Source organism: Solanum lycopersicum, chromosome 11, assembly GCF_036512215.1.
Source record: "Solanum lycopersicum chromosome 11, SLM_r2.1".
Taxonomy (NCBI): Eukaryota; Viridiplantae; Streptophyta; class Magnoliopsida; order Solanales; family Solanaceae; genus Solanum; species Solanum lycopersicum.
This window is the reverse complement of record NC_090810.1, coordinates 60,650,397-60,678,378: the sequence shown is the minus strand read 5'-3', so window position 1 is coordinate 60,678,378 and position 27,982 is coordinate 60,650,397. Positions and strand designations below refer to the sequence as shown.

Genomic DNA, 27,982 nt, shown 5'->3' with positions numbered 1-27,982 from the left:
AATATAGGGTGTGACAATATCTAATTGAAAGGCAAAAAGACTGAAGAGTACTAAAGCCAATCTACAAAGCAAGAGATAACTTGAGAATTAGCGATTCTCAATTTTCCCTCTTCTAATGTTTTCTTTATATTCGTTTTACATAAACCTCAGAAGCCTCTATATACTGCGACACACTGAATAAGTACAAAAACAAACAACACGACCTTGTAGAAGTTTCAATCATTTTGAATGGTGGAAAACTCATTAATAGGCTAATGGGTGCTCAGAAAAGCATTCATGCTGGCAAAGGTCTTATCTTTTTCGCTTTCATTCATATCTTGAATAAAACCCATGATTTATTATCTCATAACTCTCTGAAATTTGTGTTTTATGAAGTGTGTTTTTGGGGTGTCAATTTTTTTTGTTGCGCCTATGCAAATGTGGTTTTGGTTGGGTATAGTGGGTGCTGATGGTTCTTTTTTGTGCTTTATGTTGTAAAGATTGAATTTTTAATCAATTTGAATGGTGAAGAACTCATTAATGGGTGCTCAGAAAAGCATTTATGCTGGCAAAGGACTCTTCTTTTTCTCTTTCAATTTGTCTTGAATAAAACTCATAATTTATTATCTCATAACTCTCTGGAATTTATGTTTTTTTGGAATGTTGATGAAGGGTATCTATAGTTTTTGTTGTGGCTAATGCAAATGTGGTTTTGGTTGGTTATAGTTGGCGCTGATAGTTCTTTTATGTGCTTTATATTGTAAAGATTGAATTTTCAGTCAATTTGAATGGTGAGAAACTCATTAATCGGCTAATGGGTGCTCAGAAAAGCATTCGTGCTGGCAAAGGTTTCTTCTTTTTCTCTTTCATTTTTCTTGAATAAAACTCATAATTTATTATCTCATAACTCTCTGGAATTTGTGTTTTTTGGGAGTGTCAATGAAGGGTATCTACAGTTTTGGTGTTCTTTTTGTGGTGCCTAATGCAAATGTTGTTTTGGTTGGATATAGTGGATGCTGGTAGTTCTTTTATGTGCTTTATATTGTAAAGATTGAATTTTCAGTCAATTTGAATGGTGAGGAACTCATTAATGGGCTAATGGGTGCTCAGAAGAGCATTTATGCTGGCAAAAATTTCTTCTTTTTCTCCTTCATTTCTTGAATAAAATCCATAATTTATTATCTCATAACTCTCTGGAATTTGTGTTTTTGGGCAGTGTGAATGAAGGGTATCTATAGTTTTGGTTTTCTTTTTGTTGTGCCTAATGCAAATGTGGTTTTGGTTGATTATAGTGGATGCTGATAGTTCTTTTTTGTGCTTTATATTTTAAGGATTGAATTTTTAGTCAATTTTAATGGTGGGAACTCATTTATAGGCTAATAGGTGCTCAGAAAAGCATTCATGTCGGCGCCTTTATTTCTTGAATAAAACCCAGAATTTATCATCTCACAACTCTCTGAAATTTGTGTTTTATGGAGTGTTTTCGGGTGTCAATACAGGGTATATATAGTTTTGGTTTTCTTTTTCTTGTGCTTATGCGAATGTGGTTTTGGTTGGCTACAGTGGGGGCTGATAGTTCTATTTTGTGCTTTATATTGTAAAGATTGAATCTTGAATCAGTTTGAATGGTGGGTAACTCATTAATAGCCAAGGTCTCTTCTTGTTCTCCTCCATTTCTCAAATAAAACCCACAATTTATTATCTCATACTTAAGGTGTGGCCTAGTGGTTCATGAAGTGGTTTGAGAATCATAAGGTCTAGTGTTTAAATTCCAACAGACACAAAAAAACAGTAGGTGATTTCTTCTATCTGTTCTAACCTGTACCTATCGCTGGTGGGACTGGTGGGAGGTGACAAGTATCCCTTGGAACTCGTTATGCGCAAGCTTGCCTGGACACCACGGATATCAGAATAAATAAATAAAATTTCTTGTCTCATAACTCTCTAAAGCTTGTGTTTTATGGGGTGCCAATAAAGGATGCCAGTCGGTTCTGGTTTGCTATATGTTTGCAAAGATTGAAAATTTCTTTTGAATTGTGCCTATGCAAATGTGTTTTTGGTTGGCCATAGTGGATGCTGACTGATAGTTCTTTTTTGTGTTTTATATTGTAAAGTTGAGTTCTTATTTACTGTCTTGAATTTGAATTGGTCTTCTTGCAGCTAAAATAGATGTCAACGTGGATTTCACCCATAAACTATGTGCTGCTTTGATGCTCCAGCCTTTCAGGTTCTTACATATTAAAGCACTTATGCCAATTGATTTTGTATTTATCAGTTCTTAACTCTTCGTTTCTTTCTACATATTGCTGTACTGTCTCCTCAATCAGGAATTCTGGCAGTCCCCTTGAATTGGTAATTGGCAGGTAATACAATTTTCTCATGTCCTACTCATGAAACTTTTAGCTTCTTTTTGTTTCGGTTATAATTTTTTGTTGTGGCTTGTAAGAATGGAGGGTTTCGGTTTAAACTGTTTTTCTTACTCATACTTGGATTGATAATATTTTGCTTTTATCATTGCAGTCTTTGCATAAAACACCCAAATTTATTTGGCAAGAGCGAGAAGCTAGATGTTTTGTGGGATAAAGGACTCTATGATTCCAATATCTTGATTACTTATCGGAAGCCAAGACCAGAATGGCTTGCTCAACAGTCTTTTGTTGTTCAGGTGTGCTATACTGAAAAATTTATATTATCTTGTTTTACTTATTTATTATTATCTTTTTGTCAAAGAGGAAAAAACTCTCTAGGACTGAATATTTTGCATTTTGAAATAGTCTGGTTCATGAAGGGGTTGTGGAACTCATTTGATTGGAGTTCAAACTAAATATGTAGGTCTGAGTATGTTTAAGATGAGCTATTCCACTTCCCATTGTTCTTAGAATTTTATTACTAAAGTTGAATCAGTTATAAAGAGGACCATATTGCGGTGAAGAGCACTAATCTTGGTAAAATATCTGCCTCGGAGTCGCATTTATTTGAAATGAGAACTAAATCAACTTAATTTTAGTGTTAGCTTGGGAGTAGACTTAACGACAACTTATTGTTATGTATGGAAATTCTGACACATCATGGACTTCAATCCGAATTATCTTGTTGTCCAGCATTCCATTTCTCCCGAGATTGGGGTACATGGCTTACCAGATGACAACTTCTCTCGATCAGGAAGTGGTGGAGTTAACTTATCTCGCTTATCTGCTGGCTTAGATTTGAGCGAGCCTGCAAGTTCCAACTGGAGCAGCAAGACAAGTATAAAATTTGAAGTAAGTGCAAATGATAGAACTTAATGGCAACTCTATACACATGTTATTTAAACTTCAAGTGTGATGCTCTAAGCCTTGATTTTTTAAAGGAAGCGTAAATGTTATTTCTCATGCAGCATATTCGTCCTGTAAGTGATGAGGGTCGGTCAATAAATAGAGATACTCATGGGTTTCCGGTGACTTGCAGGTAGCTTAAACTATGACTTGTTTTTAACTTCTTTTAATTGGATTCTGACTCAGCCTATACTCACAAAATACTTGTTTTGCAGTGGTGGCTATAATGACAGTATGGTAGTAGTTAAACAGGAGTCTCGATACGCAAAAGCAAACGATCGTAGTTTTTCTCAAGTAATTCACTTTCTAAACACAAATGGTGCAAAATTCTCAATTTCTCTTCCATTTTGATATCATAGTGCATACAATGTTCTATATGCTTTCTAAAACATGTTCACACACTTGTCCAGTTTAGCCTGCAAATTGAACAGGGGGTTCCCATTCTTTCCAAGTGGCTGATCTTTAACCGATTCAAGTTTGTTGCATCAAGGGGACTAAAACTTGGGCCGGCTTTTCTCTTGTCAAGGTGAGAGACATTTTTATTTGGGCAGTTGAAGATTTGTCAATTTGGCATAGTTGGTTTTTACAACCATGTTCAACCAGTACTGTATTTACTAATCAAACAAAAATGTAAAAATAAATAAAGATAATAAAGCATCCAATTACCACTAGAACAGCATATATCAAATAGTGAAAGTTAGCATTCAGTGCTTTCAAGTGTCTGATGATTTATTGGTAAGTTACTCAGGAATTTCTAAATATTAATGTGAGAAACACAAGAGGAAGCATGTAGGAAGTAATGAACTAAAATTACAATAGCACCAGGGAAGCAGTGTAAGGAAGTCAAGGGTGAAAGATGTTTGAAATACGACATGCATCGAGAGAGGTCAAGATCTATGTGCTTTGATATTAATAGAAACAAGTAAACACATGGAAACTGGACTTGGAAATAATAGAAACTCTTGAGATTTTAACTCTACTTAGTTTTCAAGTTTACTTCTCTGTACAAACTCAATATAAAGCAGTAGCTTAAGGATCTGGATTCTGCTTATTTATTTGTTTGTTCTTGATAAATATATCTTCAATTGCTAGTCAGATTTATTAGATTCTACTGTTCTTGAAAAATATCTTTAATTGTTTATTTACATTTACTAGTTTTTCCCGTCTTCTTAAAATGTTAATATTTAGATCTGAGAGAGAAAAACTCTCCATTCTTTCTAGAATAGAACTGTAGAAACTAAGCAAAACATTGATTCTCCAGCAACCAGCCTTCTCCGAAGAGTTTCACTCTGGGCAGCATGGAAGTGGGGAGTATCCACTAATCTAAAAGTTGATAGAGGGGTGATGCTAAATACATTTTCCTCTTGAGTGTTGAGAGAGAAATTATTGAATGGGATACTATATCAAAGGTCCCTCAGCACTGGGTTCACATGATTGAAAAGGGAGCAAGGTGTGCTATAGTTATGATTCTAGTCCTATTGCCCACACACTAATGGTCATTGGTGCATGGGTCTTATCAACAAGTTGGGAATATTTCTTGAGGATGCATTCATATTGATATTAGTCTTGCAAAAAATCTTAAGCCTTGCTGTTAAACAATGTTTCTTTCCTGTATAGTTTTATTTTCTTGTTTCCTTTCTAATGCATCTTTCCATATGCTAAAGTCCTACTTTTTTCTCTGACAGCCTTACGGGTGGTTCTATCGTGGGGGATATAGCTCCCTATCAAGCTTTTGCAATTGGCGGTCTTGGTAGCGTCCGAGGGTATGGTGAAGGAGCTGTTGGTTGTGGTAGATCTTGTCTGGTTGCTAACAATGAACTGACGTTTCCTTTGGTATGTTTTGATTCGTAAATTGTTAGATTTTTGCCTTTTATGACAGTTGTTTGGTTCCACATCTTGCAAAAGTGTTTCTTATTATCATTCTAGTCTCTTAAGTTCCTTCATGATGCAAAAATATGAATGAAATCTTGCTAATTTCTAATGGTGTGCAATGATTCAGAACCAAAAGAATAAAAAGTAACTGTGAAGCACAGACTTGAGAAACGGATCTTCTTATTTTGGTTTTTGAAAAATCTATTGTGTTTAGTATGAAACAGAATATAGTATTTGAATCTGATTGCGATAAGGTATTATGTAATTAAGCTTGCAGCTGGAAATACCAGTGACATTAACTCTTTAATACAAGCAAACTCATAGGATCTTCTGTGTTTGAAATTTATAATGTCATACTTTGTCAATCACTTGAACTTTATTGGCTTTTGAGCTATGTTGCTTGGACTAATCAAAAATAATTTGCACCCGTGTTGGATCCTCCAAAAATGCATTTTTGAAGGATCCGACACGCATCCGTAGGCACTTTTGAAGAACCCGAGCAACATAACTTTTGAGTGGGACTTGCAATGGCTTAAATATTTTTTTTACGTTGATTCTTTTAGTACCACATGTCTTCTTAGACTTTTGATTAGAACTTTCTTTCATCTTTCTGGAGCATTATAATACAATATTTTATGTTTTAGTAGCAGATAGGGCGGACAGACTCTTAAGTGGTGTTAAGGGGGATGCATGACTTTTTATTGGCAATGTTGTCCTGTCTTAGTTGAAGAATTTGACCTTGAAGAAATGTCCTGTTGTTGTGTAAGAATAGTATTGTAAGATAAATCATCATGTGAGAGTGCTTTAAAGTCAAAAGAACCTTTCTTCTAATTTGAAGAAAAGAATTTTATCAACAAAAGTTAGTTATCAGATTGATTGTTAAAAAGAAGAGAGGGAACAATTTGTTGTAAGAAATGATGTAACAGTATATCAAAAGTAAAATGCGAGTTGTGTCCTCTTATCTGCGCCTGCAAGAGAAGGAACGGAGTTCCCTTGTTTTATTGGTCGCTTACTTGCTTCCACATTGTCTGTGGAATTAGTATTACTAGTTTATATACTGCTATGTCTGATCCCTTTGGACCTATTAAATATTATATTGTGGAGTCTCACACCCAATGCTTCTTCTCCAGAGCCAGGTGCTTGATGGTGCTGTCTTCTTGGATTGTGGATCTGACTTGGGCTCAGGTCGTCATGTGCCCGGTTAGTACCTTAGTAATTTTTACATCATGCAGAAGGTTTGCTTAATGTCACTGACTGCTGTTGAAATTTAAGAAAACATTGATTTCGATTATTCCTTTTGGAAATATTTGAGAATGTCTGTTTGTTATCAGTTGGGGTTGGGAAAGGAGGGGCTGCCATTATACATGATAACTGCAAATGATTGTTTTGAGAAATTATTTTTTATAACTATTTTTTTTCTGTGTATTTTGCATTTCTTCTTTCAATTTGTTTGTTTCATGCTTTTTATCTGCCTTACTGCTGTTGGGCCTGTATAGAGTAGGTTACTTGCTGTAAGGTTTTCAACCTTTTGTTTCCCATGAAACTGTTAATGATTTAGCCTATGACTTAAGCAGTAAGCTTAATATGTGCTGGTTATGGTTAACTGCTACTTTCGAGATCTAACTCCATATTTAGGTTCCACTGTAAAAACGTAGATCCTCATATATTCTCACAAGTATCTAGGATAAGTGCGTGAACATAATCCTCATCAGCATGATGATGAGAATATTGACAAAAAATGTGATGGAGTAACAATAGTTGGTTTTGCCAAATCATTTATAAGGGGGCGTAGAGTTTGCTAATTCAGTTGTGTATAGCTACAGAGATAGCATACTCGAAGCGTCTCTTAGCAAGATATTAAAATATTTGGATATCATAGTAAAAGCAAACACTTTCCAAATGGAGATTGGAGAAGTTCAATAATATGGGCTGCATAATCTTGATATCCACCCTGACTGTTCTAGCTAAGCTTTGTAGGTCAAATAAAAACATCCATGTTTGGCATTATATGGGTTGTACGTGAATATTAGATCTCTCTTTAATGCTGCAAGTTTGCAAACTGATCGAGACTTGTTCCTTTACCTTCTCAATGTGATGATGAGGTCTGTTGCCTTGATAGCACAAAATAAAGTTTGCTATATCATATGGCATGTTGGATAATGCAAATAACTTTACTCTCTCAGAACGACTGTGAACTGTCTATAGCTTGGGTTTGTATGAGATAAATTAGGTAGAATTTTCTATTTCTTTTGACCATAAGGCTATTTGTTTCCTTCTTTATGATATCAACCCTCTACAAAACGACCTTCCGCTTATTGTAGTATGATCATGTAGAAGTGTACAACTACTTTATTGATGAGAAAATTGAGACTGGGATAATAAATATGCCTTGCATATCAACCTTAATCAATTAGTAGATATTCTTTTGAGGAGTTCACTAGAAACAATTGGACAATTTAGTGCATAAGCTAGCAATGGAAGATAAACTGATTCTATTTTAAGGGGGTGTATCGAAAAGGAAGGATCTGTGTTTTCCAGATACCAGATTCCTAGAATTATAACTTCATGCCAACGAGAGGGGAAAGTGTTGAAAGGAAAAGAAACTTGGTTCCTTCAGCCAACAGATTCTATAGTATGATATATAAAGTTTCATCATCTTCCCTGTTTATAGATAGAAATATCGACAAGCAAGATAAAGCTTGTATTCTAAATTAAATATACAAGTGAAAAGTTTTTTTAAAATAGGAAGAAAGAAAGAAAGAAAACGAAAAGCTCTGGCCTCTGGAGTTGGTGTAAAATGGCAAGACTTTTCGCAGTAGAGGTTGATATTTGAGTCCGTTACAACAATGGTTACATTTTCTTGGTTTCTTGATCATATGAACTGACTGAACTTCAGCATTCGCACATTACAAGCTCTCCGACTCTCAGAATTCTGGACTTCTATATTATGCTGATTGACTGCTTTCATAACAAATAATGAGACAAGTTCTTCATCATTTCACACGTGTATCCTTCAGAAATGCATACGTAAACATATTGGGCTTCGCGATATCACTACCCTAGTTTCAGAAGAAGTGTTTCCTAACATATTTTCTTCTAACATTTGAGTCATTGATGCATTTCAGGAAACCCTGCTCTTAGGCTTGGCAAACCAGGAAATGGAATTGGCTTCGGATATGGCCTTAGATTCAAGTCTCAGCTGGGCCATTTCCAGGTGGACTATGCAGTCAATGCATTTCAACAACGAACTGTCTACTTCGGCTTCAGTAACCTCCCTTCGTGAGTCTTAACCACAACACTTGCAACCATGACATAACTTATGAACAGCGCTGCATCCATAGAGAAAATTTATGAGGATATCTGCAAGAGATCAGATGTTAGGGTCCGAGCAGTGGTCCGTCCCTTATAGGAACAGCAGTGAAGATTTCTTTTTGAAAACATATTGAGCAAATTAGTGCACAGAGGTGGTTCCATTTTCCCTGTACCTCTTCAAAGAGCAGATAGAAATTTGTAAATTCTTTACAGTGACCATCAGGAAGTTAGTTTTAATGTCAAAGTTCATAACCTGCTTACAATAGACAATATACACATTCAATTTCCTTTTTTTTTTCTTCTTTTACAAATAGAGAAATTTATCAGTTGATTTCATTTACTAATCTTGAATACCAAAGTTACAAATGATGTGTGTTTGTTTACTGGTTTAGCACTGGATTAAGTCTTGCTCAACTCTGTCCACAGGTAAAATTGCAATGATCCCAACAAATTATAGGTTTCTTGAGACAAACCATCTTAAACAACCATGCTGCTTGCAGTTTCTGGCAAATATGATCATTTGTTATCTTATCTATGTCATAGATTTGATCATGATAAGCAAAGACACTGCTACTAAACATGTTGAATGTAAAGTAATTCATGAGCTTATGATAAACAATAAGTACATCCATTGTCCAATAATTCAATCTTAAAAAATAGTTAATTAGATTCTTGAAAGAGAAAAATGATGAATAATTTGAAACACTGAGTTCTGATCAGATGATAGAACTAGTACTTGTAGAAACATCGATGGACCTGTCATCCTCGTCTCGTATAGTAGTAACCATGAGAGCAACTTGGTTTATACTAGGCCTAGCTTCATGAGAATGGTTCACACATTTAACAGCAACTTGTAACAAATTAACCATTCTTTCTTCACTAGCACCTTCTTGGATCAAAGTTCTGTCAAACACTTCAACTGTCCATTCTTCTCTTAGCACAGAAACAACCCAACTAGCAAGTTCTATTCCATCGTTTTGCACTTTACCTGTTAGCAACTCCAAAAGAATGACACCAAATGCATAAACATCTTCTTTAAAGGTTGCTTCTACACTTTCATTAGTTATAGGGAAGACATAATGGGAATTGCTTGCTGTAGTAGTATTGATTTCTGCAATGCTCATAAGGCCATATTCGCTGATCGTTGGCTCCATGTTGTTGTTCAAGAAAATGTTTGATGATTTCAAGTTTCCATGTGCAATTCTGTCATGTTGAAGTTCCTGATGCATGAAAGCTAAAGCATCGGCAATACCTGCTGCTATAGAAAGTCTACTACTCCAATGAAATCTTTGGCCTGTCTGGATTCCTGAAAAGCAGATTCATGCACAATTGTTGAAGATAATAAGGCAGACAGAGGTTTCTAACGAAAGTGCTAAAAGAGAATTTTGACATGTTTAAATCATGAGGGGACAATAAGTACCTTAAATAAAGTATTTCACATGCCTAAAAGCCTTGAAACTACTCATTGATCCAACATAGTTAAGTAAGCAAAAGTTCGCGCTTTTTAACAGTTTTAAGTCTATAGATGAGCATGTCTCACAATTTCATATGGTAATAGAACAAATAGATATCTCACCGTCATACACCTATTATGCATAAGAATGTTCTCATGCGTAGCTGATGAAAAAGAATCAGACCTTCATGAACTTTACTCTCTTAAATGAAAGTCATAACTGATAAATAATAAACGAACACTCAAATTTTGGCCTCATCTTGCAAGTAGACACTCCAATTTTGAGTATGCGCACCTAGACATCTCAGCTCGTCTCCTTTGTGTCAGTTGAACACTCCAACTAACAAAATGATCATCTAGACAACTCTAAGATTTATGTGTTACATTAGGCTTCAGGTGTCCATTAGACACAATGGGAACGAGTTGGAGTCTTTAGTTGCCAGTTAAGACCAATTTGAGGTGTCTAGATGTGCACTCTCTCAAATTTTGAGTGCTTACTTGTTAACTGAGCTCAAATTCGAGTGTCTGTTTATGTATTATGCCTAGATGAAATCGTCGCACAATTCAATACACAGAAGAATAGACTAGTGGAGTGAATTACCTTGAAGAAGTAGAAGAAGACTACCATTGTTTTGGTACTCATAGACCAAAAGCTTCTCTTGTCTAGAAGAATAAAAGGCAACAGCAGGCAACACATTTGGATGCCTGATTTTGTCTAGTTTCTGCATTCTCTTCTTGAATTCACTACCAGTTATTGACCAATCTTTTATCCTCTTAACAGCCAATGTCATTTTGGGATTGTCACACATCACTTTGTACGTACTACCATGTTTTCCTCTTCCAAGCAACTCTGCTGGAGCCTTAAGCAAATCCTCAAATCTCAATCCGTTATTCGCCTCAGGACTCGTAAGAACCACGAGTGACTGTGAAACCGCGGTGTTGCTGTCATCGGAAGAAATGACAGCTGATGAGATATCTGAATTGCTCGCGCCTTTCTTAGATTGATCCATTGATGTAGTAGTACTGTCATGATCAACTGTAGCAACCTTTTTCATCGCCTCGATTCTTGATTCTTTCTTCTTCTGCTGCTTCTGCTTTCGTTTTCTATAGACACATAGTAGGATAAGAAGAACCAGAGCCAGGCCTATCAGGAAATAACCTGAATACATGAGAATTTCATCTCTTGACAAGCTTCTCTTTGGCTTGTCATAATCAGCTGATTCTGAATCTTCGGAGAGTGATGAGCAGTTTCTAGCCAACGGGGAGCCACACAACAGAGGATTCTCCATGTAGCTACTAATGGGGAAACTATCACCCTCAGGTGGAATCGAACCACTGAAATTGTTGAAAGAAACATTAAATGCAACTAAGTTCGAAAAATCAAATTCAGGTATCTCTCCTGATAGCTGGTTATTCTGAGCCTCGAACCCAATCAAGCCCGAAATCCTAGACAAATCAGGGAGAACACCTGATAATCTATTGTTGGATATGTCAAGTCTTTTCAAGTTATTCAATCTTGAAAATGATTGTGGAATGCTACCCGAAAACCTGTTTCCACCAAGAACAAGATGTCTTAGATGCTTACATTTATCTATACTGTCAAAGTTTTTCCCCTGAAGTAGGCCATTTTTTAGACTCAGGAAGAAAAGGGTGTGTGCGATAGGCTCCACATTACAAATCGTGGTAGCATCAAACGTTCCAGACGAAAAATCATAACCATCAAGAATGATTTTCTCCACTGAGAGAGTCTTCGCGTTACATGTAACACCATGCCACTTGTCCTTGCAAGGATCAGATGTCGAGTTCCAGCCCGAATTAGTACCAAGAATTGTACTGTTATTGTTAGAAACCTCTGCAAGAAACTTGAGCAATGCATCTCTAGTCACTGTTTCATCACATACAGTTGTGTCAAAGATGAAAAAGAATGAAATGAAGAGCAAAGCAAAAGTCAAAACTCTGTTCATTTTTGCATGATAACTAGCTAATGTGCTGCAAAAATAGGAGTATAATAAAGATATGATGAATTATTCAGTCATGATTATTGATATTCCCTATGTTTGAATAGTCGATAATCGACTAATATGGCGCCATTTGGCGGAAAACACAACAACTAAAATCCATAACAGGCCGGCTGCTGATTTTTTTCTTTAACTTCATCCTCAACTGTCTCTCTTTTCTCTTTCAAACCATCTATCAAACACATAGATCACATATTTTATTTCGAATTGGTGGCAACCGCGACATGAACTCATAACATCTGTCATGTTATAATTTATGATTATTTAGAAGATGTGGGATTAGTATTTAGTACACCCAAAATATTAGACTTACAACGTTTGATAATATAAACTTCTTTACCCCTCCATCTCAAAATAAGCGTCACTTTAGGCAAAATCACATCTAAAGTATAATGGTATAGTTGATAGAACATACAAAATTGTCTTCAATTTGTAAAGTGACACTTATTTTAAGACGAGAGAGTAATAGTCTAAGAACCTGAAAGATAAGGAACACATGAGGTCTGAAGACAAGTTTAAAACAAGAACCTGAATTTTAACACATATATTGGTAAGTTACATTGACCATAAGGTAGAGAGTTTCTACACAGACTGAGATTCATCACACATCTGTAGGTTATGTATATTGTCCCTAAACTATCTTTGGCACCTAGATTTACATGCGACGACGAATCGGATATTACATGTAAGGAGAAAAATGAACTAAAAACATGATCTCCATTTTAGGATCCTAGTCTATTCACTCAAGGATCAGCATGTCCAACAACTTCATCATCGCTTTCGCTCTGTCCACTGAACTCCTCTTCACTAATCTCATCATCACTATCATCTTTTGGTGTGCCAACGACATTCTCCTTCTTTGCGTACCGTTCACAGTACTCTGGATCATGAAACAAGAAGTAAGACGGATTTACGGTCACTGGTTGCACATTCTCAGATAAAAGTAGAATTGTATATCACCTTTCACTTTTTGCTCATATTGATTCTTGTCTTTCATCATCAGTGAGGCTGCATCACCATTTAATGGATCCGAAGGATTCGGATATAGCAAAAGCTGTGGCAGGAAAACCTCAAAAACGTTTAAGAGATCTGCACACCAGCATATGCTTGGTCAGATATCGCGGAGCTAAATGTTTTATCATGTTATCAACATGAAGATATATGGAGTACAAGACAATACTAAATTATATGTCACTTGCATTAAATAAAACCACGAATGACACGTCTAGTGATTTTCATTACAAAGGTATTTTGTAACATATTCTGAACGGTGGGATAAGAGTTGAGCTTCTATTATATAAAGCTTAGCCTACAGGGTGTCACTGCACATTTTTTTTGTCTTCGATTAGTTCATATCTACAGCCTATGCTTAAAGAACCTCGAGTAGAAACACTTCAGTCATATGATAAAGTGAAATGCATACGTGTGAAACAAACTACGCACAAGTAAGAGCTCATGCGGTTAAGCATTTTTCACCCTAAGAATCTTAATGCTTTGTCACTTAGCAGTACGTATTACCAAACATAGGGCTCCATGACTGATTGATGACATCCAAACATACAGAGCCAGACCTGCAATAACAGAGGAATCTTGTGAGCAATAGTGCATTAACATTTTCCACAGATGAACTACATAGACTTATGTTACAGAGGTTCGGCAAAGAGATTAAAAGACGAATTGCAGCTACCATACATAAAAACAATCTACCGTAACTTCCTACATGTGACTGACAGAGAAAAATGGTAGTTGCTAAAAATACAGAAAGAAGGTATATATATCTTACAGCTCATCAACATTAGGGTGGAATATTTTGTTGAGAAACCCGATGGAAGGAGACTTGTAAGGGTAGGCATCTGGCAACTCGACCCTTATTTTCCAAACTCCACCTTCATAAAGGCCTGTAACAATTTAGATAGTTAGCTAAGTACGGAAAAAAAATATTTACAACAAACTAAATGTATCAGTCTGCATTATCTAACTATGTAGCTCTGACCCGTCGAAATCCCTATCACACCCATGTCGGCAGGACACAATTTGGGTGTGAGATCCACACTAAATTTGGTTAACATCTTGACTGCTTTGACTACATCTATGACTAAGAAGTATGACTGACTAGGTATTTGGTTGATTAGACATATATCTATAGTTTTATAAAGTATGAAATGTTTTGCTAGAACACCAGACTTATGAATAAATATAAGGTGCTTATAAAAATAAAGTTTCATTAGTTGTACGCCAATAACTTTAATTAATCAAAATATATACTACTATATGTCGTGATATACATTTATTGGCTGTATCCGCACTCGGGGGTCGAATCCTAAAATTTATGTGAAGAATAATCCGACCTCTAGATAAACACCCGAGTCTGAGAAATATAGTTATCTAAGCAAATAGCACCTCCAATAGCAATATCATATATTATGTAATGTGCTTTTCTCTGCGCGAAAAGCAACAAGCGCAAGATTCTGGCGGAAAAGCTACTTCCAAGACTGAGAGCAAAAAGGTCTTGATTTGGTTAATCTTATGCTAAAATGTAGGATGATGAGTGTTATATAAACAACGGAACGTTTTTGAGATATCTAAGATACATAATTGAAAAACAATTAAAATTGCTGTATCACCGTAATAAAAACTAATCCAATTAAAATGCTGCCCTCTCTTCAAAAACTAACTTTAAGAAGGAGAACGCCAATCTAGGGGAAGATGATCCTTCAGCAAAGTCACGAAATCAATAAAAAAACATAGTGAAACAAGTATCTTCATGACATTACTTTCTTTTGGGCCGTGAAATTCCACGTTGAACTCCGTAATTCCATCATTAATTGTCTCCACCTTATAATCACTCATCATCCTGTGAAATGAAAATGACATAAAGTGACTTCATGGTGGTAATCAAAAGCTGCCATATGAATTCATATGTACTAAAAAACGTTGGTTCATCAGATAAGATGAAGAAACAGCTAAATTGTTTAGAATCTACAAAATTATATCCATGACAGCAAGAAAATCTTATCTCAGACGTTCTTACAATTTCATAACATCCATATCTCTTCTTTTGCTTGGAGAAGACATTTTCAACTAACTATTGATCCTCAGAATCTGCGGAATGAAGCCAAGGATTCAACATATGAGTTCGTAAGTTCAGTAAAAAAGATGTAAAAACAGGATTCAACATATAAGTTCGTAAGTTCAGTAAAAAAGATGTAAAAACAGAAACCAAACAACGAGATCAGCAATTACGCGTCTGTTTATGAAAGAGCATAAGAAATAAATGGTTACAACAACGACGGATAATACAGTAACTGCAGCAAATAAGGGAACTAGATAATGCTCGACTACCTACTAACCTTCTACCCCAATCCTCGACCTCCATATCTTCCTATCTATGATCATGTCATCGATAAACTAAAGGTGTGGTATGTCATGTCTACTCACCTTTCCCAAGATTTCTGCGGTTCTACCTCTACCTCCCCTTATACCAAAATAGTCAACCAGACACCTCATCATTGGGGCATATGTGCATCTTCTCTTCAGACGCCCAAACTATCTCAATCTCACCTCCCTCATCTTACACCATGTAGGCCACTCCCACCTAGTCCTGAATAGCTTCTTTCTTAATTCTAATCTATCCTAATATGCTCATGTATCCATCTCAACATCCTCATTCTCCACTACGCTCATTTTCAAGAGGTGCAAGTTCTTGATCGACCAACACTCCACCCCGTAGATAATCTAACCACCACTTTACAAACACTAAGTGATTTATTCTCATTTGTCCAAGCCTAGTGGGAGCAATAACAACTACCTACCCGTGGAATTAGTCAAGGCGAACGCAAGCTTATTAAAAAAAAAAGAAAGTCACAAACTTGAATCCTCAAAACACACAAATCCATTCCAAGAAACCACTACACATAACAATTAATTAAAACTAAAAGAATCACAACATTCAAAGATACACACTAAGTCTTAGCAATGCACAAAAATTAAATTAGATTAGATGAAAACCAAATTGAAAAAGATCAAAACTTTAGCCAAAAAAAACCACACCCATCAAATAAAAAAGTACCCCATCCACAATAAAATCAAAATCAATTTCATTTCTTCATAAAAAAACACAACAAGAAACAAATCTACACACATCAAAAATCAAATTTACACTTAACTAGGAGGATTATGCAACAAGATCTGAACATGAAAGAAAAAGATAAATAAAATTTCTTCTCTATATATATATATAAAAGGGAAAGGTGTCGACATGTTGGGGCATTAGGCAGAGTTACAGAGTTGAAAAAAGGCACGTGCATTGTATATATATACAAAAGAATGATACTAACAGCTACGTGGCTTTGATTACTATGCGTTTACCTTTCGGCTTTTTTTTTTCTTCTGAAAAAATTGAGAAATTGTCCTTCGCAGTTTGTCTTCTTCTTCAAAATAGCTTCCATGGCTGTAGCTCAACAAAAAAGGTAACCCACTACCTACCATGTCACTATAGTTACCCGTATTTAGCTCCTCTCCGCAACCTCAAATCTTATATTACTTCCGACCCACCACGGGTCTCGAGTTTGAGCTTACTCGATAAAAGAAAAAAAAATATATAATTAGTTTTAAAATGGTTGATTTTTATCATTGTCAACTATGTCATTTTTCTATTAAATTAGTGAACGTCCATAATTTGTTTATTTTAAATAAATATTGTTGGCTGATGTGGAATTAGATTTTTGAAAGGTATTGATAGAGGATACATGTGTTGTTCCAGAATTCATTGGTCCAATTCATAGTGAAAATATTTGAGAATAATTATATTTTACTTCAAATCATTTGAAAATATTAGAAAACAAAAGAGACTAACACAATTTATCTTTATTCTTTAATAAAAAAATATTACAATACGAACACATATATAATAGAAAAATCGATCTAAATCAACTAACGATTTTTAAAAAGAACAAATTATGGGTGGTTCAATGATTCATTAGAAAAATGACGTAGTTAAGGTAACTGAAGGAAAAAACCCAATAAATTTAGAAATTTGTTTATGAATTCGACGTAAAGGTGAACAAGAGGGAGTGATATATAGTGACTATTTAAAATGTGCCTAAAAATAAGGTGTGACATATCATTCGAATAGGAATACTCCTACGTACTGTACTATACTCTAAATCTAGATGTGAAAAATAGCTGAATCTTTTTAAACGATTTATGAAGTTCAAACTCAATATTTCCTTTTTCGAACAAGAGTTCTTTACTTCTTGTTGAATTTGAACCTCATAAGCCACACAGAGATTAATCAATTTCAACTAACATAAAGATTAAAACGACACAAATGAGATACAAAGCAAGAACCCATAAATTTTGAAAAATACATAAACATTAGCATTATGTTTCACTCTGTTATTACTTTTTCCTCTAATTTTCTTTCTTATGTGATTGGGGTGGCAATGACAGCCATGTAAAGAAACTGCATCCTAGCAAGATATGGAATCATTTTTTCCCAGCAGAAAATCAACTCATGACAGACGAATGAGGGAGTCGTTTGGTAGTCAGTCAGTCAGTCATCCAGCGCGCTTGAAATTATCTCCATAGTAATATGCTGAACCAACCATCAGTGCGACTGTACCACCTTGAACAAGAACTCTAGCTCTCATTAGTTGCTGACCTAATTGAGAATTTCCCCGCTTGAAACTAATGAGTCCGGCAGTGAGCACTCCTGCAGTGAGAAATGCACCTGAAATTTCACAAAGTCATAAATTGCACAAACAGAATATGAGTTGAGAGTGTTCAGAGACAATTTAGCCAAAAAATTGAAACAGTGGAGGATCAACCGGGATTGGGAAGATTAACATGAACGATATCTCACAGGAAAGTAAGGCAGCAGAAAATGCATCACTTCTCAAGAATTCATAACAGAAGACCAAATGACCTCGCCTTATAATCATAAACATATACGAACACTCCATACAGTTAATCAGACAAGGTTTTGCAAAGTTGCATTATTGCTTTTTCTGGAAATAGGAGAAGTTGGTTATCACATTTAAGCTCAAGCCCAACCTATAAAGTTATATATATAGCATAAGTTAATAACAGCTATTGATCCAATTAACGAGGCTGAATTACCATCATTGACATATACGCCTAGAGTAATCTGTAACATCCTGTACCTTGAAACAAGTCCTATATAATGTTCAAAACATGCCTAAAGGGTAAAACTTGAAAACTGAAAGCAAATTTAGGAAGGTGGGGAGCAAATGAACGAGGAAACTTGAAAAAGAGTTGCTGGTTCAATTGTAAGCTTAATGCCTTGTGGTAGAGCCATGCTACTACATTGCGTTGGGCTGTTCTTGCAGATGAGACTGCGGATTTTACCACATCGTAGCGGCTGAGCCACCTGCATCATGTGAAGCAGTTATAATAGCCCATGGTTTCAAAAAGGGTGCAAGCGTGTTGTGGACAGAAACATTATCGTGTTGCTTAAGAGAGGCAGAAAGTAGCTCAGAATCTGAAGTTCTCTTTTGCGGCAAGTAAGATGGATTACCTCATAGCTTAAACGAGACAGAAACTAACATAGTAGTAATAATCAGCACCAAAACAGTCAGGATAATTTCAAACATCGATAAGGTCATAACCTATGGGTATTAGAGCTCGGTTCTTACTTCATCCCAATCATTATGGGACATCACTTAAGGAAAACATTGAGAAAGTTCACTGAGGGAATACAAGCCAGAGAACCTCCTATATTTCAACAAATTAGGTACTAATATTTCAGGGACATAAAAATGTCTTAATATCGTCATAAGGATCATTTAAGACATGACTCAAAAATTCATTTCATTTACAGTGTGCCATTCAACAGCTGGGAAATACAAAGGAAGCATAATATTTGGTACAACTTTTGTATTTGAAAGAAGAAGAATTTTAGCCAAAAAGCAGTGGCATATATTCAGCAAGTACTAGAGGCAATCCCTGGTAATTATTCAACACAGTAGTGAGAGTAATCTCATTTTGGAGTGCGATTAGTTTATCCCATGACATTAAAAATAGATCCTACGGGGCTTTAAACCCTAGAGGAGTGTGACTAGATGTGATTAACTACTAAATTCTAGTCGTATTAAATATATGAAACCAGAACGCATTAATGACATCTGATTGCTGTCCAGAATTGATAAGATAAATATAATCCACAATCATGTGGAATTATCCTATCAAAACCAAAGGAAGTCAAAGTACAATATGTGCAGTGTGTGATTGCGCAAAACAAATTCTCCTAAAAATGAAAATACTATCATGTAAAATGCAAGAGCTTCACGCTCTAACACAAAGATGCAAGTTTACATATTAATCAACTTAGCATCCATCCTTCTATAACCGTGGTGTCCTTTCCAGTTGACGCACACCTCAATTAGTTCCACGGAATACTTGTCACCTCCAACCAATCACTCAGTGTTTTTTATCGTGTTGGAATTTGAACCTAAAACCTTAGGATTCTTCACTGCTCCACTGTCCACAAGCCAAAGCCCTTAGATGCAACCCGTTTCTAGAATAGCTTCAAGCACATATTGAGATTTAGACTATAATTTGCTTCATGCTACATGACTATTAAATCAAGCTCGAATTATTTTTCACTTTAGTTTAATATATAATGATAATAATATGAAATAAGCTTAACTAAACAACAAGGATTCATACAATCAACTCAAACCTCTTATTTGAGCGTAAACATAATCATTATCGTTTTAGCTCGATTTGATCTGAAACTTTTACACATATATGAAGATAAATCTCAAACACAAGTCAATCCGCACATGTAAATCAAATTCACCAACGAAAAATCTCAAAAAACTAACAAATTGAGTAAAAATTACATACTTATACAAACAACATCACAATGAAATACAAAATTTAACTATTTCAGACGATCCAATACTGCAAAAAAAAAACAAAAAAAAATATGTAAAATTAGGGTTTTTCAAAAATGTACCGATCGGAACAAGACGATTACGATGACGCTTGTTATCCTGAAAAATTGAATCCAATTCTGAATCAGTCGATCCCATAATTTTCTTCGTTATTTGTTTTCGTTCTTCTTCTCTTCTCTTTGTGTAACTGCTTTTTCAGTCGAAATTTTGAGGTCTGAAGCGTAACTACGTGTGCCGCTCTCTTCTCCTTCTTTCCAAATGGAGTCGATTTATTGAGTTAATAGTTAAAAACACATTTTAGCGATTGCGTTTTATTTTTAATTATCAATCGTTTTCTTTTCGTATCGAACATAAATTTATCGTGTTAATTATCAATAATTATTTTTAAAAAAATTGAACTATCGTGTTAATTATCAATAATTATTATCTATTCAATTAGATGTATTTAAATACTGAGAAGATGATAGTCAAATTAATAATTAAGATGTGAAATACATGAAAAAGATAGCAATGCTAATGTGTTTCTAAAATAATATTTTTTATTTTTTATTTTTTGTCTAATTTTATTATGTCATTAGAAATACATATGTTTTTAGCTCTCGATCCTTAACGAGGTTTTAATTTGAGGAAAAATTTTAAAATTATATTAGAAGTTAGAGAAGGTAAATTTAAAATTTTTATCGAATAATTTGGATGATAAATTCTACGCATTTCATAGTGGGAAGCTTAGCAATTTATTTATTATATAGTTTAAAATCATACACTTTATCCTTCTGAGACTATACTTATAAAATTATACTAAATATTCGTTGCTGACTTAGAGAGTAGTTATTTTAGAGACTTTTTTCGTATTTGCTTAGCTACACTAAATCAATTCAAATTTGAGAAAAAAACATAAATAACGTATTTAAGAATGAATATTACAAATTTTAAGAGGACTTTCTAATTTTCAATACATAGCATTACATTTTACCAAGACCTCATAATTTAAAATAAATTTATAAAAAGCAAATTACAAACGTAATTAAATACAAGGCTCTCTCGTTTGTTTCGCGAATAATAAAAAAGATTTTTTGATTTGGAAAAGTAACAACAAGGCCCAAGGCCCAAACTCTCCATAAGAGCCCATTTACACTTCACTACAACCAAAAATATTAATATTAGATGTATCGATCGTATAACATTGAATTAAAATAAATATGTAAATCTTATATTTATCTCGTAAAAGTTGCAAAGTTACTTTGGAGAAAAATAAAATCCGCTCATATTTGAAAACAAAAATGTCTAATTGGCTTCTTTTTCTTTTCTTTTTTTTTTTAAGGAAAAAGCAGTTCTTAATTACTATTATTTTTGGGAATTTTTCAAATTCAAGTGGTTAAAATCTTCCAAAAGCACCAAATACAATGTAATTTTTCAAACTAGATTAGTTATTATTATTATTAAATTTAGTAGGTTAAGTAGTTGTTAATGTTAGCTAAACCAAAACCATAATAATAATTTGATATTTGATTTATAATTCATCCATTATCTTTTATATCTTGTTATTCTCACTCATTTTGTTGTTTATTTGAACCTAAACTAGCTCAATTAAATACCTAATAAATTAATAAATTGTTCATGTACAAGTAAAGGAAACTAGTTAAATAAATTAATAATAATGTTTGAGGGTGAGTATAAAGGAGTTCGGAGCCTAGAGAGTATGAAATATTAAAAAAATTTCAAACTTGTATATAAAATTTTATATTAATCAAAATGGGAAAAAATAATTTTGCAAAATGTGATTTTTTTTAAAAGAAAAAATTTAAAGAAAATCGCTGCCTAGGCACCGAATTTTATTTTTTTAAAAAAAATTCAAGCAGGGATTTCTTGAATTTTTTTTTAAATTTTTTTTAAAGAATCATATTTTGCAAAATCGCTGCAGTAGCAGCCAGTTTGGTCTTTCCGGCAAAGGAAATCGCTGTTGTTCCAGTGATTTTACCATTTCGATTAATATCAAATTTTTATATACCGTTTTAAAATTTTTATTAATATTTTATATTCACAAATAAAATTAGATAAAAATAATGTATACACAATCACATATTAAAAAATAAAAAGAAATATTTTTAAAATTCTCAACTCAAGCAAAACAAAAGACATATACTAACTAAATTAAATAACTTATTAGTTGATAATATAAAAAGAGTTTGTTCATGCAATGTGGACCATATAATTAGGCTATTCATGATATATATATATATATATATATATATATATATATATATATTTTTTTTTTTTATTTTATTTTTTTATTTTTTATTTTTTGCTACTATTTTTTTTTTTTAAAGAAAAAGCATACAATATAGATAAAGATAGCCCACATGTCAATATCAATCCACATATTGGTGAGTAGTTGGAGAGAGTCCAAAAATAGGTAAGACATTATTGAAGTAAAGTATATTATTAAAATTGACATTTGTTTTTTTGTTTTTTATTTTTTATTTTTTATATTCAATTATATTTTATTAATTTAAATTTGCATGATATAAAATTCTTCAAGGGTAACTCTATGTTACTAAAAAAAAGTCATACCGGAAAAAGAAATGAAATATTAAAAACTAGTTGCATGTTTAAATCATTTTAATATTCAAATCCGAACCTTTGAACTATAATTAATCTTAATTCACACCTGAAAGTTTTATCTTTTAAAGAGTAAAATAGTTGATACTCATTTTTAGAAGTTAAATTCGAAACTTCATATTAAGAATGATAGAAATTACTTAACATCCTCAACACACAAATTTTTTATGGTATCACAAAGATATGTTACATTATCAAATACAGTTCAACAATATCGTATATATGAATCTTTTTATATTATACCGTAATTTTCTATTTAATTAAATTTATATTATTTTTTAAAAAAAATTATCGATCTCTTTAGATATAACTTATTTTAATATCGTTTTAGGTTCTTTACTCATCAAAGTTTCGCACTAACAAATCAATATATTTATATACTACGCAAGACATGACCAATTATCTCAAACAAATTCTAATATTTTATCCTTAATATGACTTTTTTTTAGTTATTATAATATTATTATTATTATTATACATGATAAATAAAGTAATAATTATTATATTAATTATATGCACCGACAGGGGGTGGGGATACTAAAGAAGTTCTGTGGTAGAAAATTGTACTCGATATTCGATATTTAATTAATCACGATTTTTATTGGATAATCTCATGGTAACACCTTCTCGATCATATAATTTTAAATTTAAAATTTTTAATTAAAAAAAAAAAATTAGCGCGTCATTCATCTTTTCTCGTTGAACCGAAAGTAAAACTTGCTCCTTCCTCCTTTTTTTTGGTTAGTTTTTCATTAGTTGTTATGTATGCGTTCAAATTTGACTAATTTAAATTTATATTGAAATCATATAAATAATAAAATACCTTTTATCATGAAAACTTCGAAACATCTAATTAATAATAAACACAAAAAAAAAAGAGGTGTGAGAGTGGTTGTTTCATATTTAATGTACAATGTACTTTATAGTATATAATAAATAATTTATTATTATTATCACATTTAGATTGCCTTGATTTTTTCAATAAAGAATCCTAAGGTAGTGTAGGACCCAAGATAATTTGCAACTTTTTGAGGTGCTTCTGCTCCAATAAATAAAAGTTTTAATAATGTATATTTTAGAAGTATTGTATTGACTAACTATTATGTGATTTCAAAAAGATTACTAAAAAGTAATTAAATTATTATTAAAACGTAGAAATAAGATTATGATTCTTTTCTTGGACACAAGCCAAAAAGCAAATTGTAGTGATCACTTTTTAACAATTTTTTATAGAAAGATCCAAAGTTTAGAACAAGTGGGAGGTAAAGCATCTTATGAATACCTTTTTTCCTCTAATTTTTCTCAAAGTAGTTACTATTCGATACGATAAGAGTTATTTTTTAAGGAAAGTAAATATTAATACAATAAACATCATTATTCATGAAGAATTTATATTTATACCGTAAGTTTTAAAGTCTTTCATTCTTTTTTTAAAAATCGTATTAATATAAATAATATCACATAAATTGAAGCAGGATAAAAAAAAATTCTAATAAAGAAAAATTATTGTTCCAATTTTATGAACAAACAAGAGGGCACAAAGAAAATTTCTCTAAAAATCATTTACTACATTGGATAGTAAATGTTTTGATACAATGATTCATTTCCACAAGTAGTAGAAAAATAAAAAAACAATAGAGTTTAGCACTTTTCTTGATTTTGTTCAAGGCTAATCTCTCCCTAAAACACATATATACTTGCCATCTATGTACAAAGCAAAACCCATATTGCTCCGACCCTCCAAAATTGTTGTCACATTCGTATCAGATCTTTAAAAAAAGCATAGCTTTTAGAGGATCAGACACACTCTGGACGGTATTCATGAAGAATCCGAACAATATAGAGAACAACACACACAAACACCAAATGAATACTAGATGCTACAACTAAGACATGTTTTACATCATCAAATTACCAGCTCAACTACTACTACTAAAACTAGCTTTTCCATTGCTTTTCTTTGAAAGCTCATCCAAACTTTGAGTTTTGGATACTTCCCTTTTGGGATTTACTTGGTTTGAAGGCATTGTTGTTTTTCAACAAACCCTTCAAAAAAAAAAACCTTATTTCCACATGTGTTACTCCTACACAACAAACCAATCTTTTTTTGTCCTCACAACATCATCAAAGTTTTTGCCTTTGATTTGTCTTCACTCCTTCATCATCTCACCTATTATAAAATATAAGATAAAACAAAACAATTGTCAGTTTTAAATCACTATCTCATTGCTTCATTTGACATATAGGGGTGTATTAGACTTCAAATATACCAAACCAACCTCCTAATTTTCTAAATGATGATTAAGACACTTGTCCAAACTTCAAATCAAGATTAAAATATAATAGAGTACACAATTGATCAATTATTGTTCTTTATCTTGTCCTTTCATTTGCCTTTAGTTCAAGACAAAGTGGCATAAGAGATGAGGTGTGACATACAAAGACAAGGTGCAACATTTTCAAGATTTCATACTATAGTATATTCAAGAGTTTGACTAATCAAAAGTGTGCAAATGAAAAAAGAAAATGTGTCACATGTGAAAGTTGTAAATTTCTTGTTAGATGTGTCATAAGGGATAGCTACATACCATCTAAAAAATATCATACAAAGAATCTGTAAAACCTTCACAACTACTACTTGTAAGTGGCAAAACTACTAACACAACAAGTATCTTTTAAGAAAAAAAATTCCAATTTTCACATGAATATGCTAAAGTTTAAGACTTTATCAAATGAAAATCCCACCTAGTTAAGATTGAAATAATGCCTCATAAGAAAAATATGCCATATTGAAGAGACCTATTCACCAACAAAATAGTCAAGTTCTATTAAAAGCATTGTTAACCTATCAATTCCAACATCACTTCTAGAATATTATATCACAACCATCCATTTCAAAAAAAAGCCTAATTTCCTTTACTCCCTCCGTTTCAACTTGTTTGTCCGGTTTTCATTTAAACTTTCGCATGAAGTTTACAAAAGTAAAAGAAAGTAAGAAAGACTTTGTGGTCATGTACTAAAGATACATAGGAAGTACTAAAATGCTACCGTATTCTTAAACATGTCATGTGAATTGTTAGAACTAAAAAATATCAAAAAAAAAAGGAAAGACACATACTTTAGAAGGACAGTAAACAAACGATTGAATCATGGTGTTTGGATCAACTTAGTCGCAATTAATCTCACAAACAAACGATCGAATCATGGTGTTTGGATCAGCTTAGTCGCAATTAATCTCACAAGGTACTCGCTACCTCACACCTACACAAGTACTAACTAAACTCCCTAATTCTACAAAGAAAACTCAGTAAAACCTAAGTCAATTCAATGAGAAAAAAAGAAAGTATGCAATCATCACTTACCATTGCCTCAAGCAAGAACTAGTCCTTGAAGATGACTGACTCTGCCATTTCCATCAAAGGGTTCAAGCAATCAGGTGAAAATTTCCTTGCAAACATGTATGAATATGTAGAATTTGACTCTCTAAGATCATAAATCAGCTTTGAAGAAACCTCAGAAGGATGATAAGTATGTGGATGACCATCAACTGTATCAGTCCAATTCACATTTGTCAATGTATACTTGGTACAACCATTAGGATCCTCCATTGATAACAAAGTAGGAAAATAATGCTCTTCTGGATAACAAGACTCAACATTTAAACATGGTTTTCTAAATTTCCTCCATAACTTCCTATCTTTAATCACCATTAAAGAATGCTTTCTTGTTAACACAAAAAACTGTGAACCAACTTTAAATTCCTCAAATTTCACCTCAGGTTCCATTATATTCTTCCCTCTTGCATTATACCTATCTAATAACGAATCAGATTCATCAAGAATCTCAATATAACTAGGGAACTCCATTTTCCTCGACAATTTCTGGGTATCAAGTAAAAAATTGTAAAAGTAATTAAAAGAGTGTAAAGGTATACAATGTTGTGAGATAAGAGCGAAATACGAGTTTGATGGGTCGTCAAGTAAAGCATGAGCAAGTAATCTCCGGGCAGCAGATATGAGTGTCGGCGATGAACGTTGAGTTCTCTTCGCCGGAATTAATCGATCTTTAAAAACACCCATTAAAGGTGAAATCTTGATAGATGGGTCAGCGTGTATGTAGATATTGTATAGATGTGGATCTACAGGTTTAGTACCATTGAAGAACTTCTCCCAAATTGGGGAAAACTTCAAATCTGAATTTGTTAAGAACATAAATGCGATTTTTGGTGGACGAACAGTAGCGGATCCAAGACGGAGTTTTTTGTGAGATGGGTGTTTCGGAAAAGTGGTTTCAGCAGCAATTGCTTTGTGAAAAAGTGAAAGATCGTCGAGTTCATCGGGTACAGAAATGGAGATTTGTCGAGGTAAGAGGATTTTTGGTCCTAATAAGAAGAGAATAAGAACAGAAATGAGAAGAGTAAGAAAAGGGATAACTACAGATAATCTGAACATATTTTCTTGTCACAGCAAAATCACCATTAATGGAGAAAGATTGAAGTGAAAGAAGTGAAGCAACAGAAACAGAGAGAGATTTGGTGAAGAGAAGAAATGGTGGAAAGTGGCTAAAATAGAGAGGGGGTTTGGTGTGTAAGGTGGGTGGGGTTAACCACCATAATATTATTTTTATATAAAGTTCGAAAATTTATCGTCGTTATTTTTTGGGTGGACACATCGATTTAATCTTTTCATTTGTAATAACTACGTTATATAAGAGATGTGAATCGCTCTAAACATAGTGCATCGGAGACGAGACGAGACGTTTGGTGAAATCAACACGATCTGCATATTTCAAAGTACTGTATTGAACTGTTTGACGATAAAATATTAAATATATGTTGTTGAAGCTGAATTTATTATGATGGTTGATATCAGATTTATCCTCTAATGAATTATCGTTAAGAAATTTAATTGTACATTGTTAAACTTATAAAGCTCGATAATTACGTAGAGAAGAATCTCCTGATATTTCTATTGAGATATTATATAAGGTTTATCTACTTAAAATCGACCGTAAATGAATTCAATTAGATTTAATTTCGAGCCTCTCAAGTGCTTGTAGCTAAGACTTCTCAAAAAATATTATCTATTAAGTATCAGATATTTCAAATATTACTATAATATTTTTGAAAAATTTAACATATATCAAATACTATTTTTAAAAAGTTCAAATAACATAAAATTATTAATTTATATTTGGTAAGTAAAAGTCGTTTAATTTCTTAAAAGTGTTTTTTTTACGATTTGAGATATTAATTTAAGCTTTAGAATAAAAATAAAAAATTGTTAAATTCAAATTATGTAAATATATAATAACCTATTTAAGTAAAATTTATATAAATTATCTTGTAACTAATTTTATAATATATATATATATATATATATATAATTCTATCGAACTACCAAACGATCGAGCGTAAATAAAAAATAACAGAGATTTAACGGCGTTAAGTGAGAAATAAGGGGGGTGGGGGTGGGGGTGTAAATGAGTGGAAAGAGA

General features: G+C 33.2%; 4 protein-coding genes across 7 annotated transcripts; 1 reads left to right on the top strand and 3 right to left on the bottom strand.

The window, feature by feature from the left end:
• Positions 1-35: 35 nt before the first annotated feature.
• LOC101260993 (outer envelope protein 39, chloroplastic) lies at positions 36-8,860 on the top strand. Of its 2 annotated transcripts, XM_010315182.4 has the most exons (12): positions 140-288; positions 746-827; positions 2,140-2,206; positions 2,307-2,342; positions 2,500-2,644; positions 3,081-3,239; positions 3,356-3,426; positions 3,509-3,587; positions 3,704-3,819; positions 4,979-5,126; positions 6,296-6,365; positions 8,291-8,860. In XM_010315182.4, exons 1-12 carry the CDS (start codon positions 277-279, stop codon positions 8,446-8,448), a joined length of 1,143 nt encoding a protein of 380 aa, XP_010313484.2. In that variant the 5' UTR covers positions 140-276; the 3' UTR covers positions 8,449-8,860. The 2 variants fall into 2 exon arrangements, with proteins under 2 accessions (XP_004251220.1, XP_010313484.2); XM_004251172.5 differs by lacking the exon at positions 746-827 and having other exon boundaries at positions 36-288.
• LOC101261298 (probable inactive receptor kinase At2g26730) lies at positions 8,797-12,015 on the bottom strand. The gene is made up of 2 exons (XM_004251388.2): positions 10,532-12,015; positions 8,797-9,783 (listed from the first exon to the last, which is right to left on the bottom strand). Exons 1-2 carry the CDS (start codon positions 11,892-11,894, stop codon positions 9,194-9,196), a joined length of 1,953 nt encoding a protein of 650 aa, XP_004251436.2. The 5' UTR covers positions 11,895-12,015; the 3' UTR covers positions 8,797-9,193.
• Positions 12,016-12,462: 447 nt separating this feature from the next.
• LOC101261295 (ubiquitin-conjugating enzyme E2-23 kDa) lies at positions 12,463-17,679 on the bottom strand. 3 transcript variants are annotated; one of them, XM_004251173.5, is made up of 7 exons: positions 16,317-17,679; positions 14,980-15,050; positions 14,723-14,802; positions 13,732-13,846; positions 13,467-13,519; positions 12,909-13,037; positions 12,463-12,828 (listed from the first exon to the last, which is right to left on the bottom strand). In XM_004251173.5, the coding sequence occupies exons 2-7, from the start codon at positions 15,021-15,023 to the stop codon at positions 12,692-12,694; spliced, it is 558 nt and encodes a 185-aa protein (XP_004251221.1). In that variant the 5' UTR covers positions 15,024-15,050; positions 16,317-17,679; the 3' UTR covers positions 12,463-12,691. The 3 variants fall into 3 exon arrangements, with proteins under 3 accessions (XP_004251221.1, XP_004251222.1, XP_069147753.1); XM_004251174.5 differs by lacking the exon at positions 16,317-17,679 and adding an exon at positions 16,115-16,254; XM_069291652.1 differs by lacking the exon at positions 16,317-17,679 and adding an exon at positions 16,207-16,228.
• A 6,354-nt stretch (positions 17,680-24,033) lies between these two features.
• Positions 24,034-27,163, bottom strand: LOC101260304 (glycosyltransferase BC10-like). Its single transcript, XM_004251170.5, has 2 exons — positions 25,849-27,163; positions 24,034-24,656 (listed from the first exon to the last, which is right to left on the bottom strand). Exon 1 carries the CDS (start codon positions 26,935-26,937, stop codon positions 25,867-25,869), a length of 1,071 nt encoding a protein of 356 aa, XP_004251218.1. The 5' UTR covers positions 26,938-27,163; the 3' UTR covers positions 24,034-24,656; positions 25,849-25,866.
• Positions 27,164-27,982: the final 819 nt, after the last annotated feature.

Coding starts and splice junctions, on each gene's coding strand:
- LOC101260993 (XM_010315182.4), top strand. Junction 2,207..2,306: donor TTGATGCTCCAGCCTTTCAG/GTTCTTACATAT, acceptor CTCCTCAATCAG/GAATTCTGGCAGTCCCCTTG. Junction 3,588..3,703: donor ACGATCGTAGTTTTTCTCAA/GTAATTCACTTT, acceptor ACACTTGTCCAG/TTTAGCCTGCAAATTGAACA.
- LOC101261298 (XM_004251388.2), bottom strand. CDS start 11,894: ATGAACAGAGTTTTGACTTTTGCTTTGCTCTTCATTTCATTCTTTTTC. Junction 9,784..10,531: donor TCTTCTTCTACTTCTTCAAG/GTAATTCACTCC, acceptor TCTGCTTTTCAG/GAATCCAGACAGGCCAAAGA.
- LOC101261295 (XM_004251173.5), bottom strand. CDS start 15,023: ATGTCTTCTCCAAGCAAAAGAAGAGATATGGATGTTATGAAATT. Junction 14,803..14,979: donor GATATGGATGTTATGAAATT/GTAAGAACGTCT, acceptor TTCATTTCACAG/GATGATGAGTGATTATAAGG. Junction 13,038..13,466: donor GTCATGGAGCCCTATGTTTG/GTAATACGTACT, acceptor GCTGGTGTGCAG/ATCTCTTAAACGTTTTTGAG.
- LOC101260304 (XM_004251170.5), bottom strand. CDS start 26,937: ATGTTCAGATTATCTGTAGTTATCCCTTTTCTTACTCTTCTCATTTCT.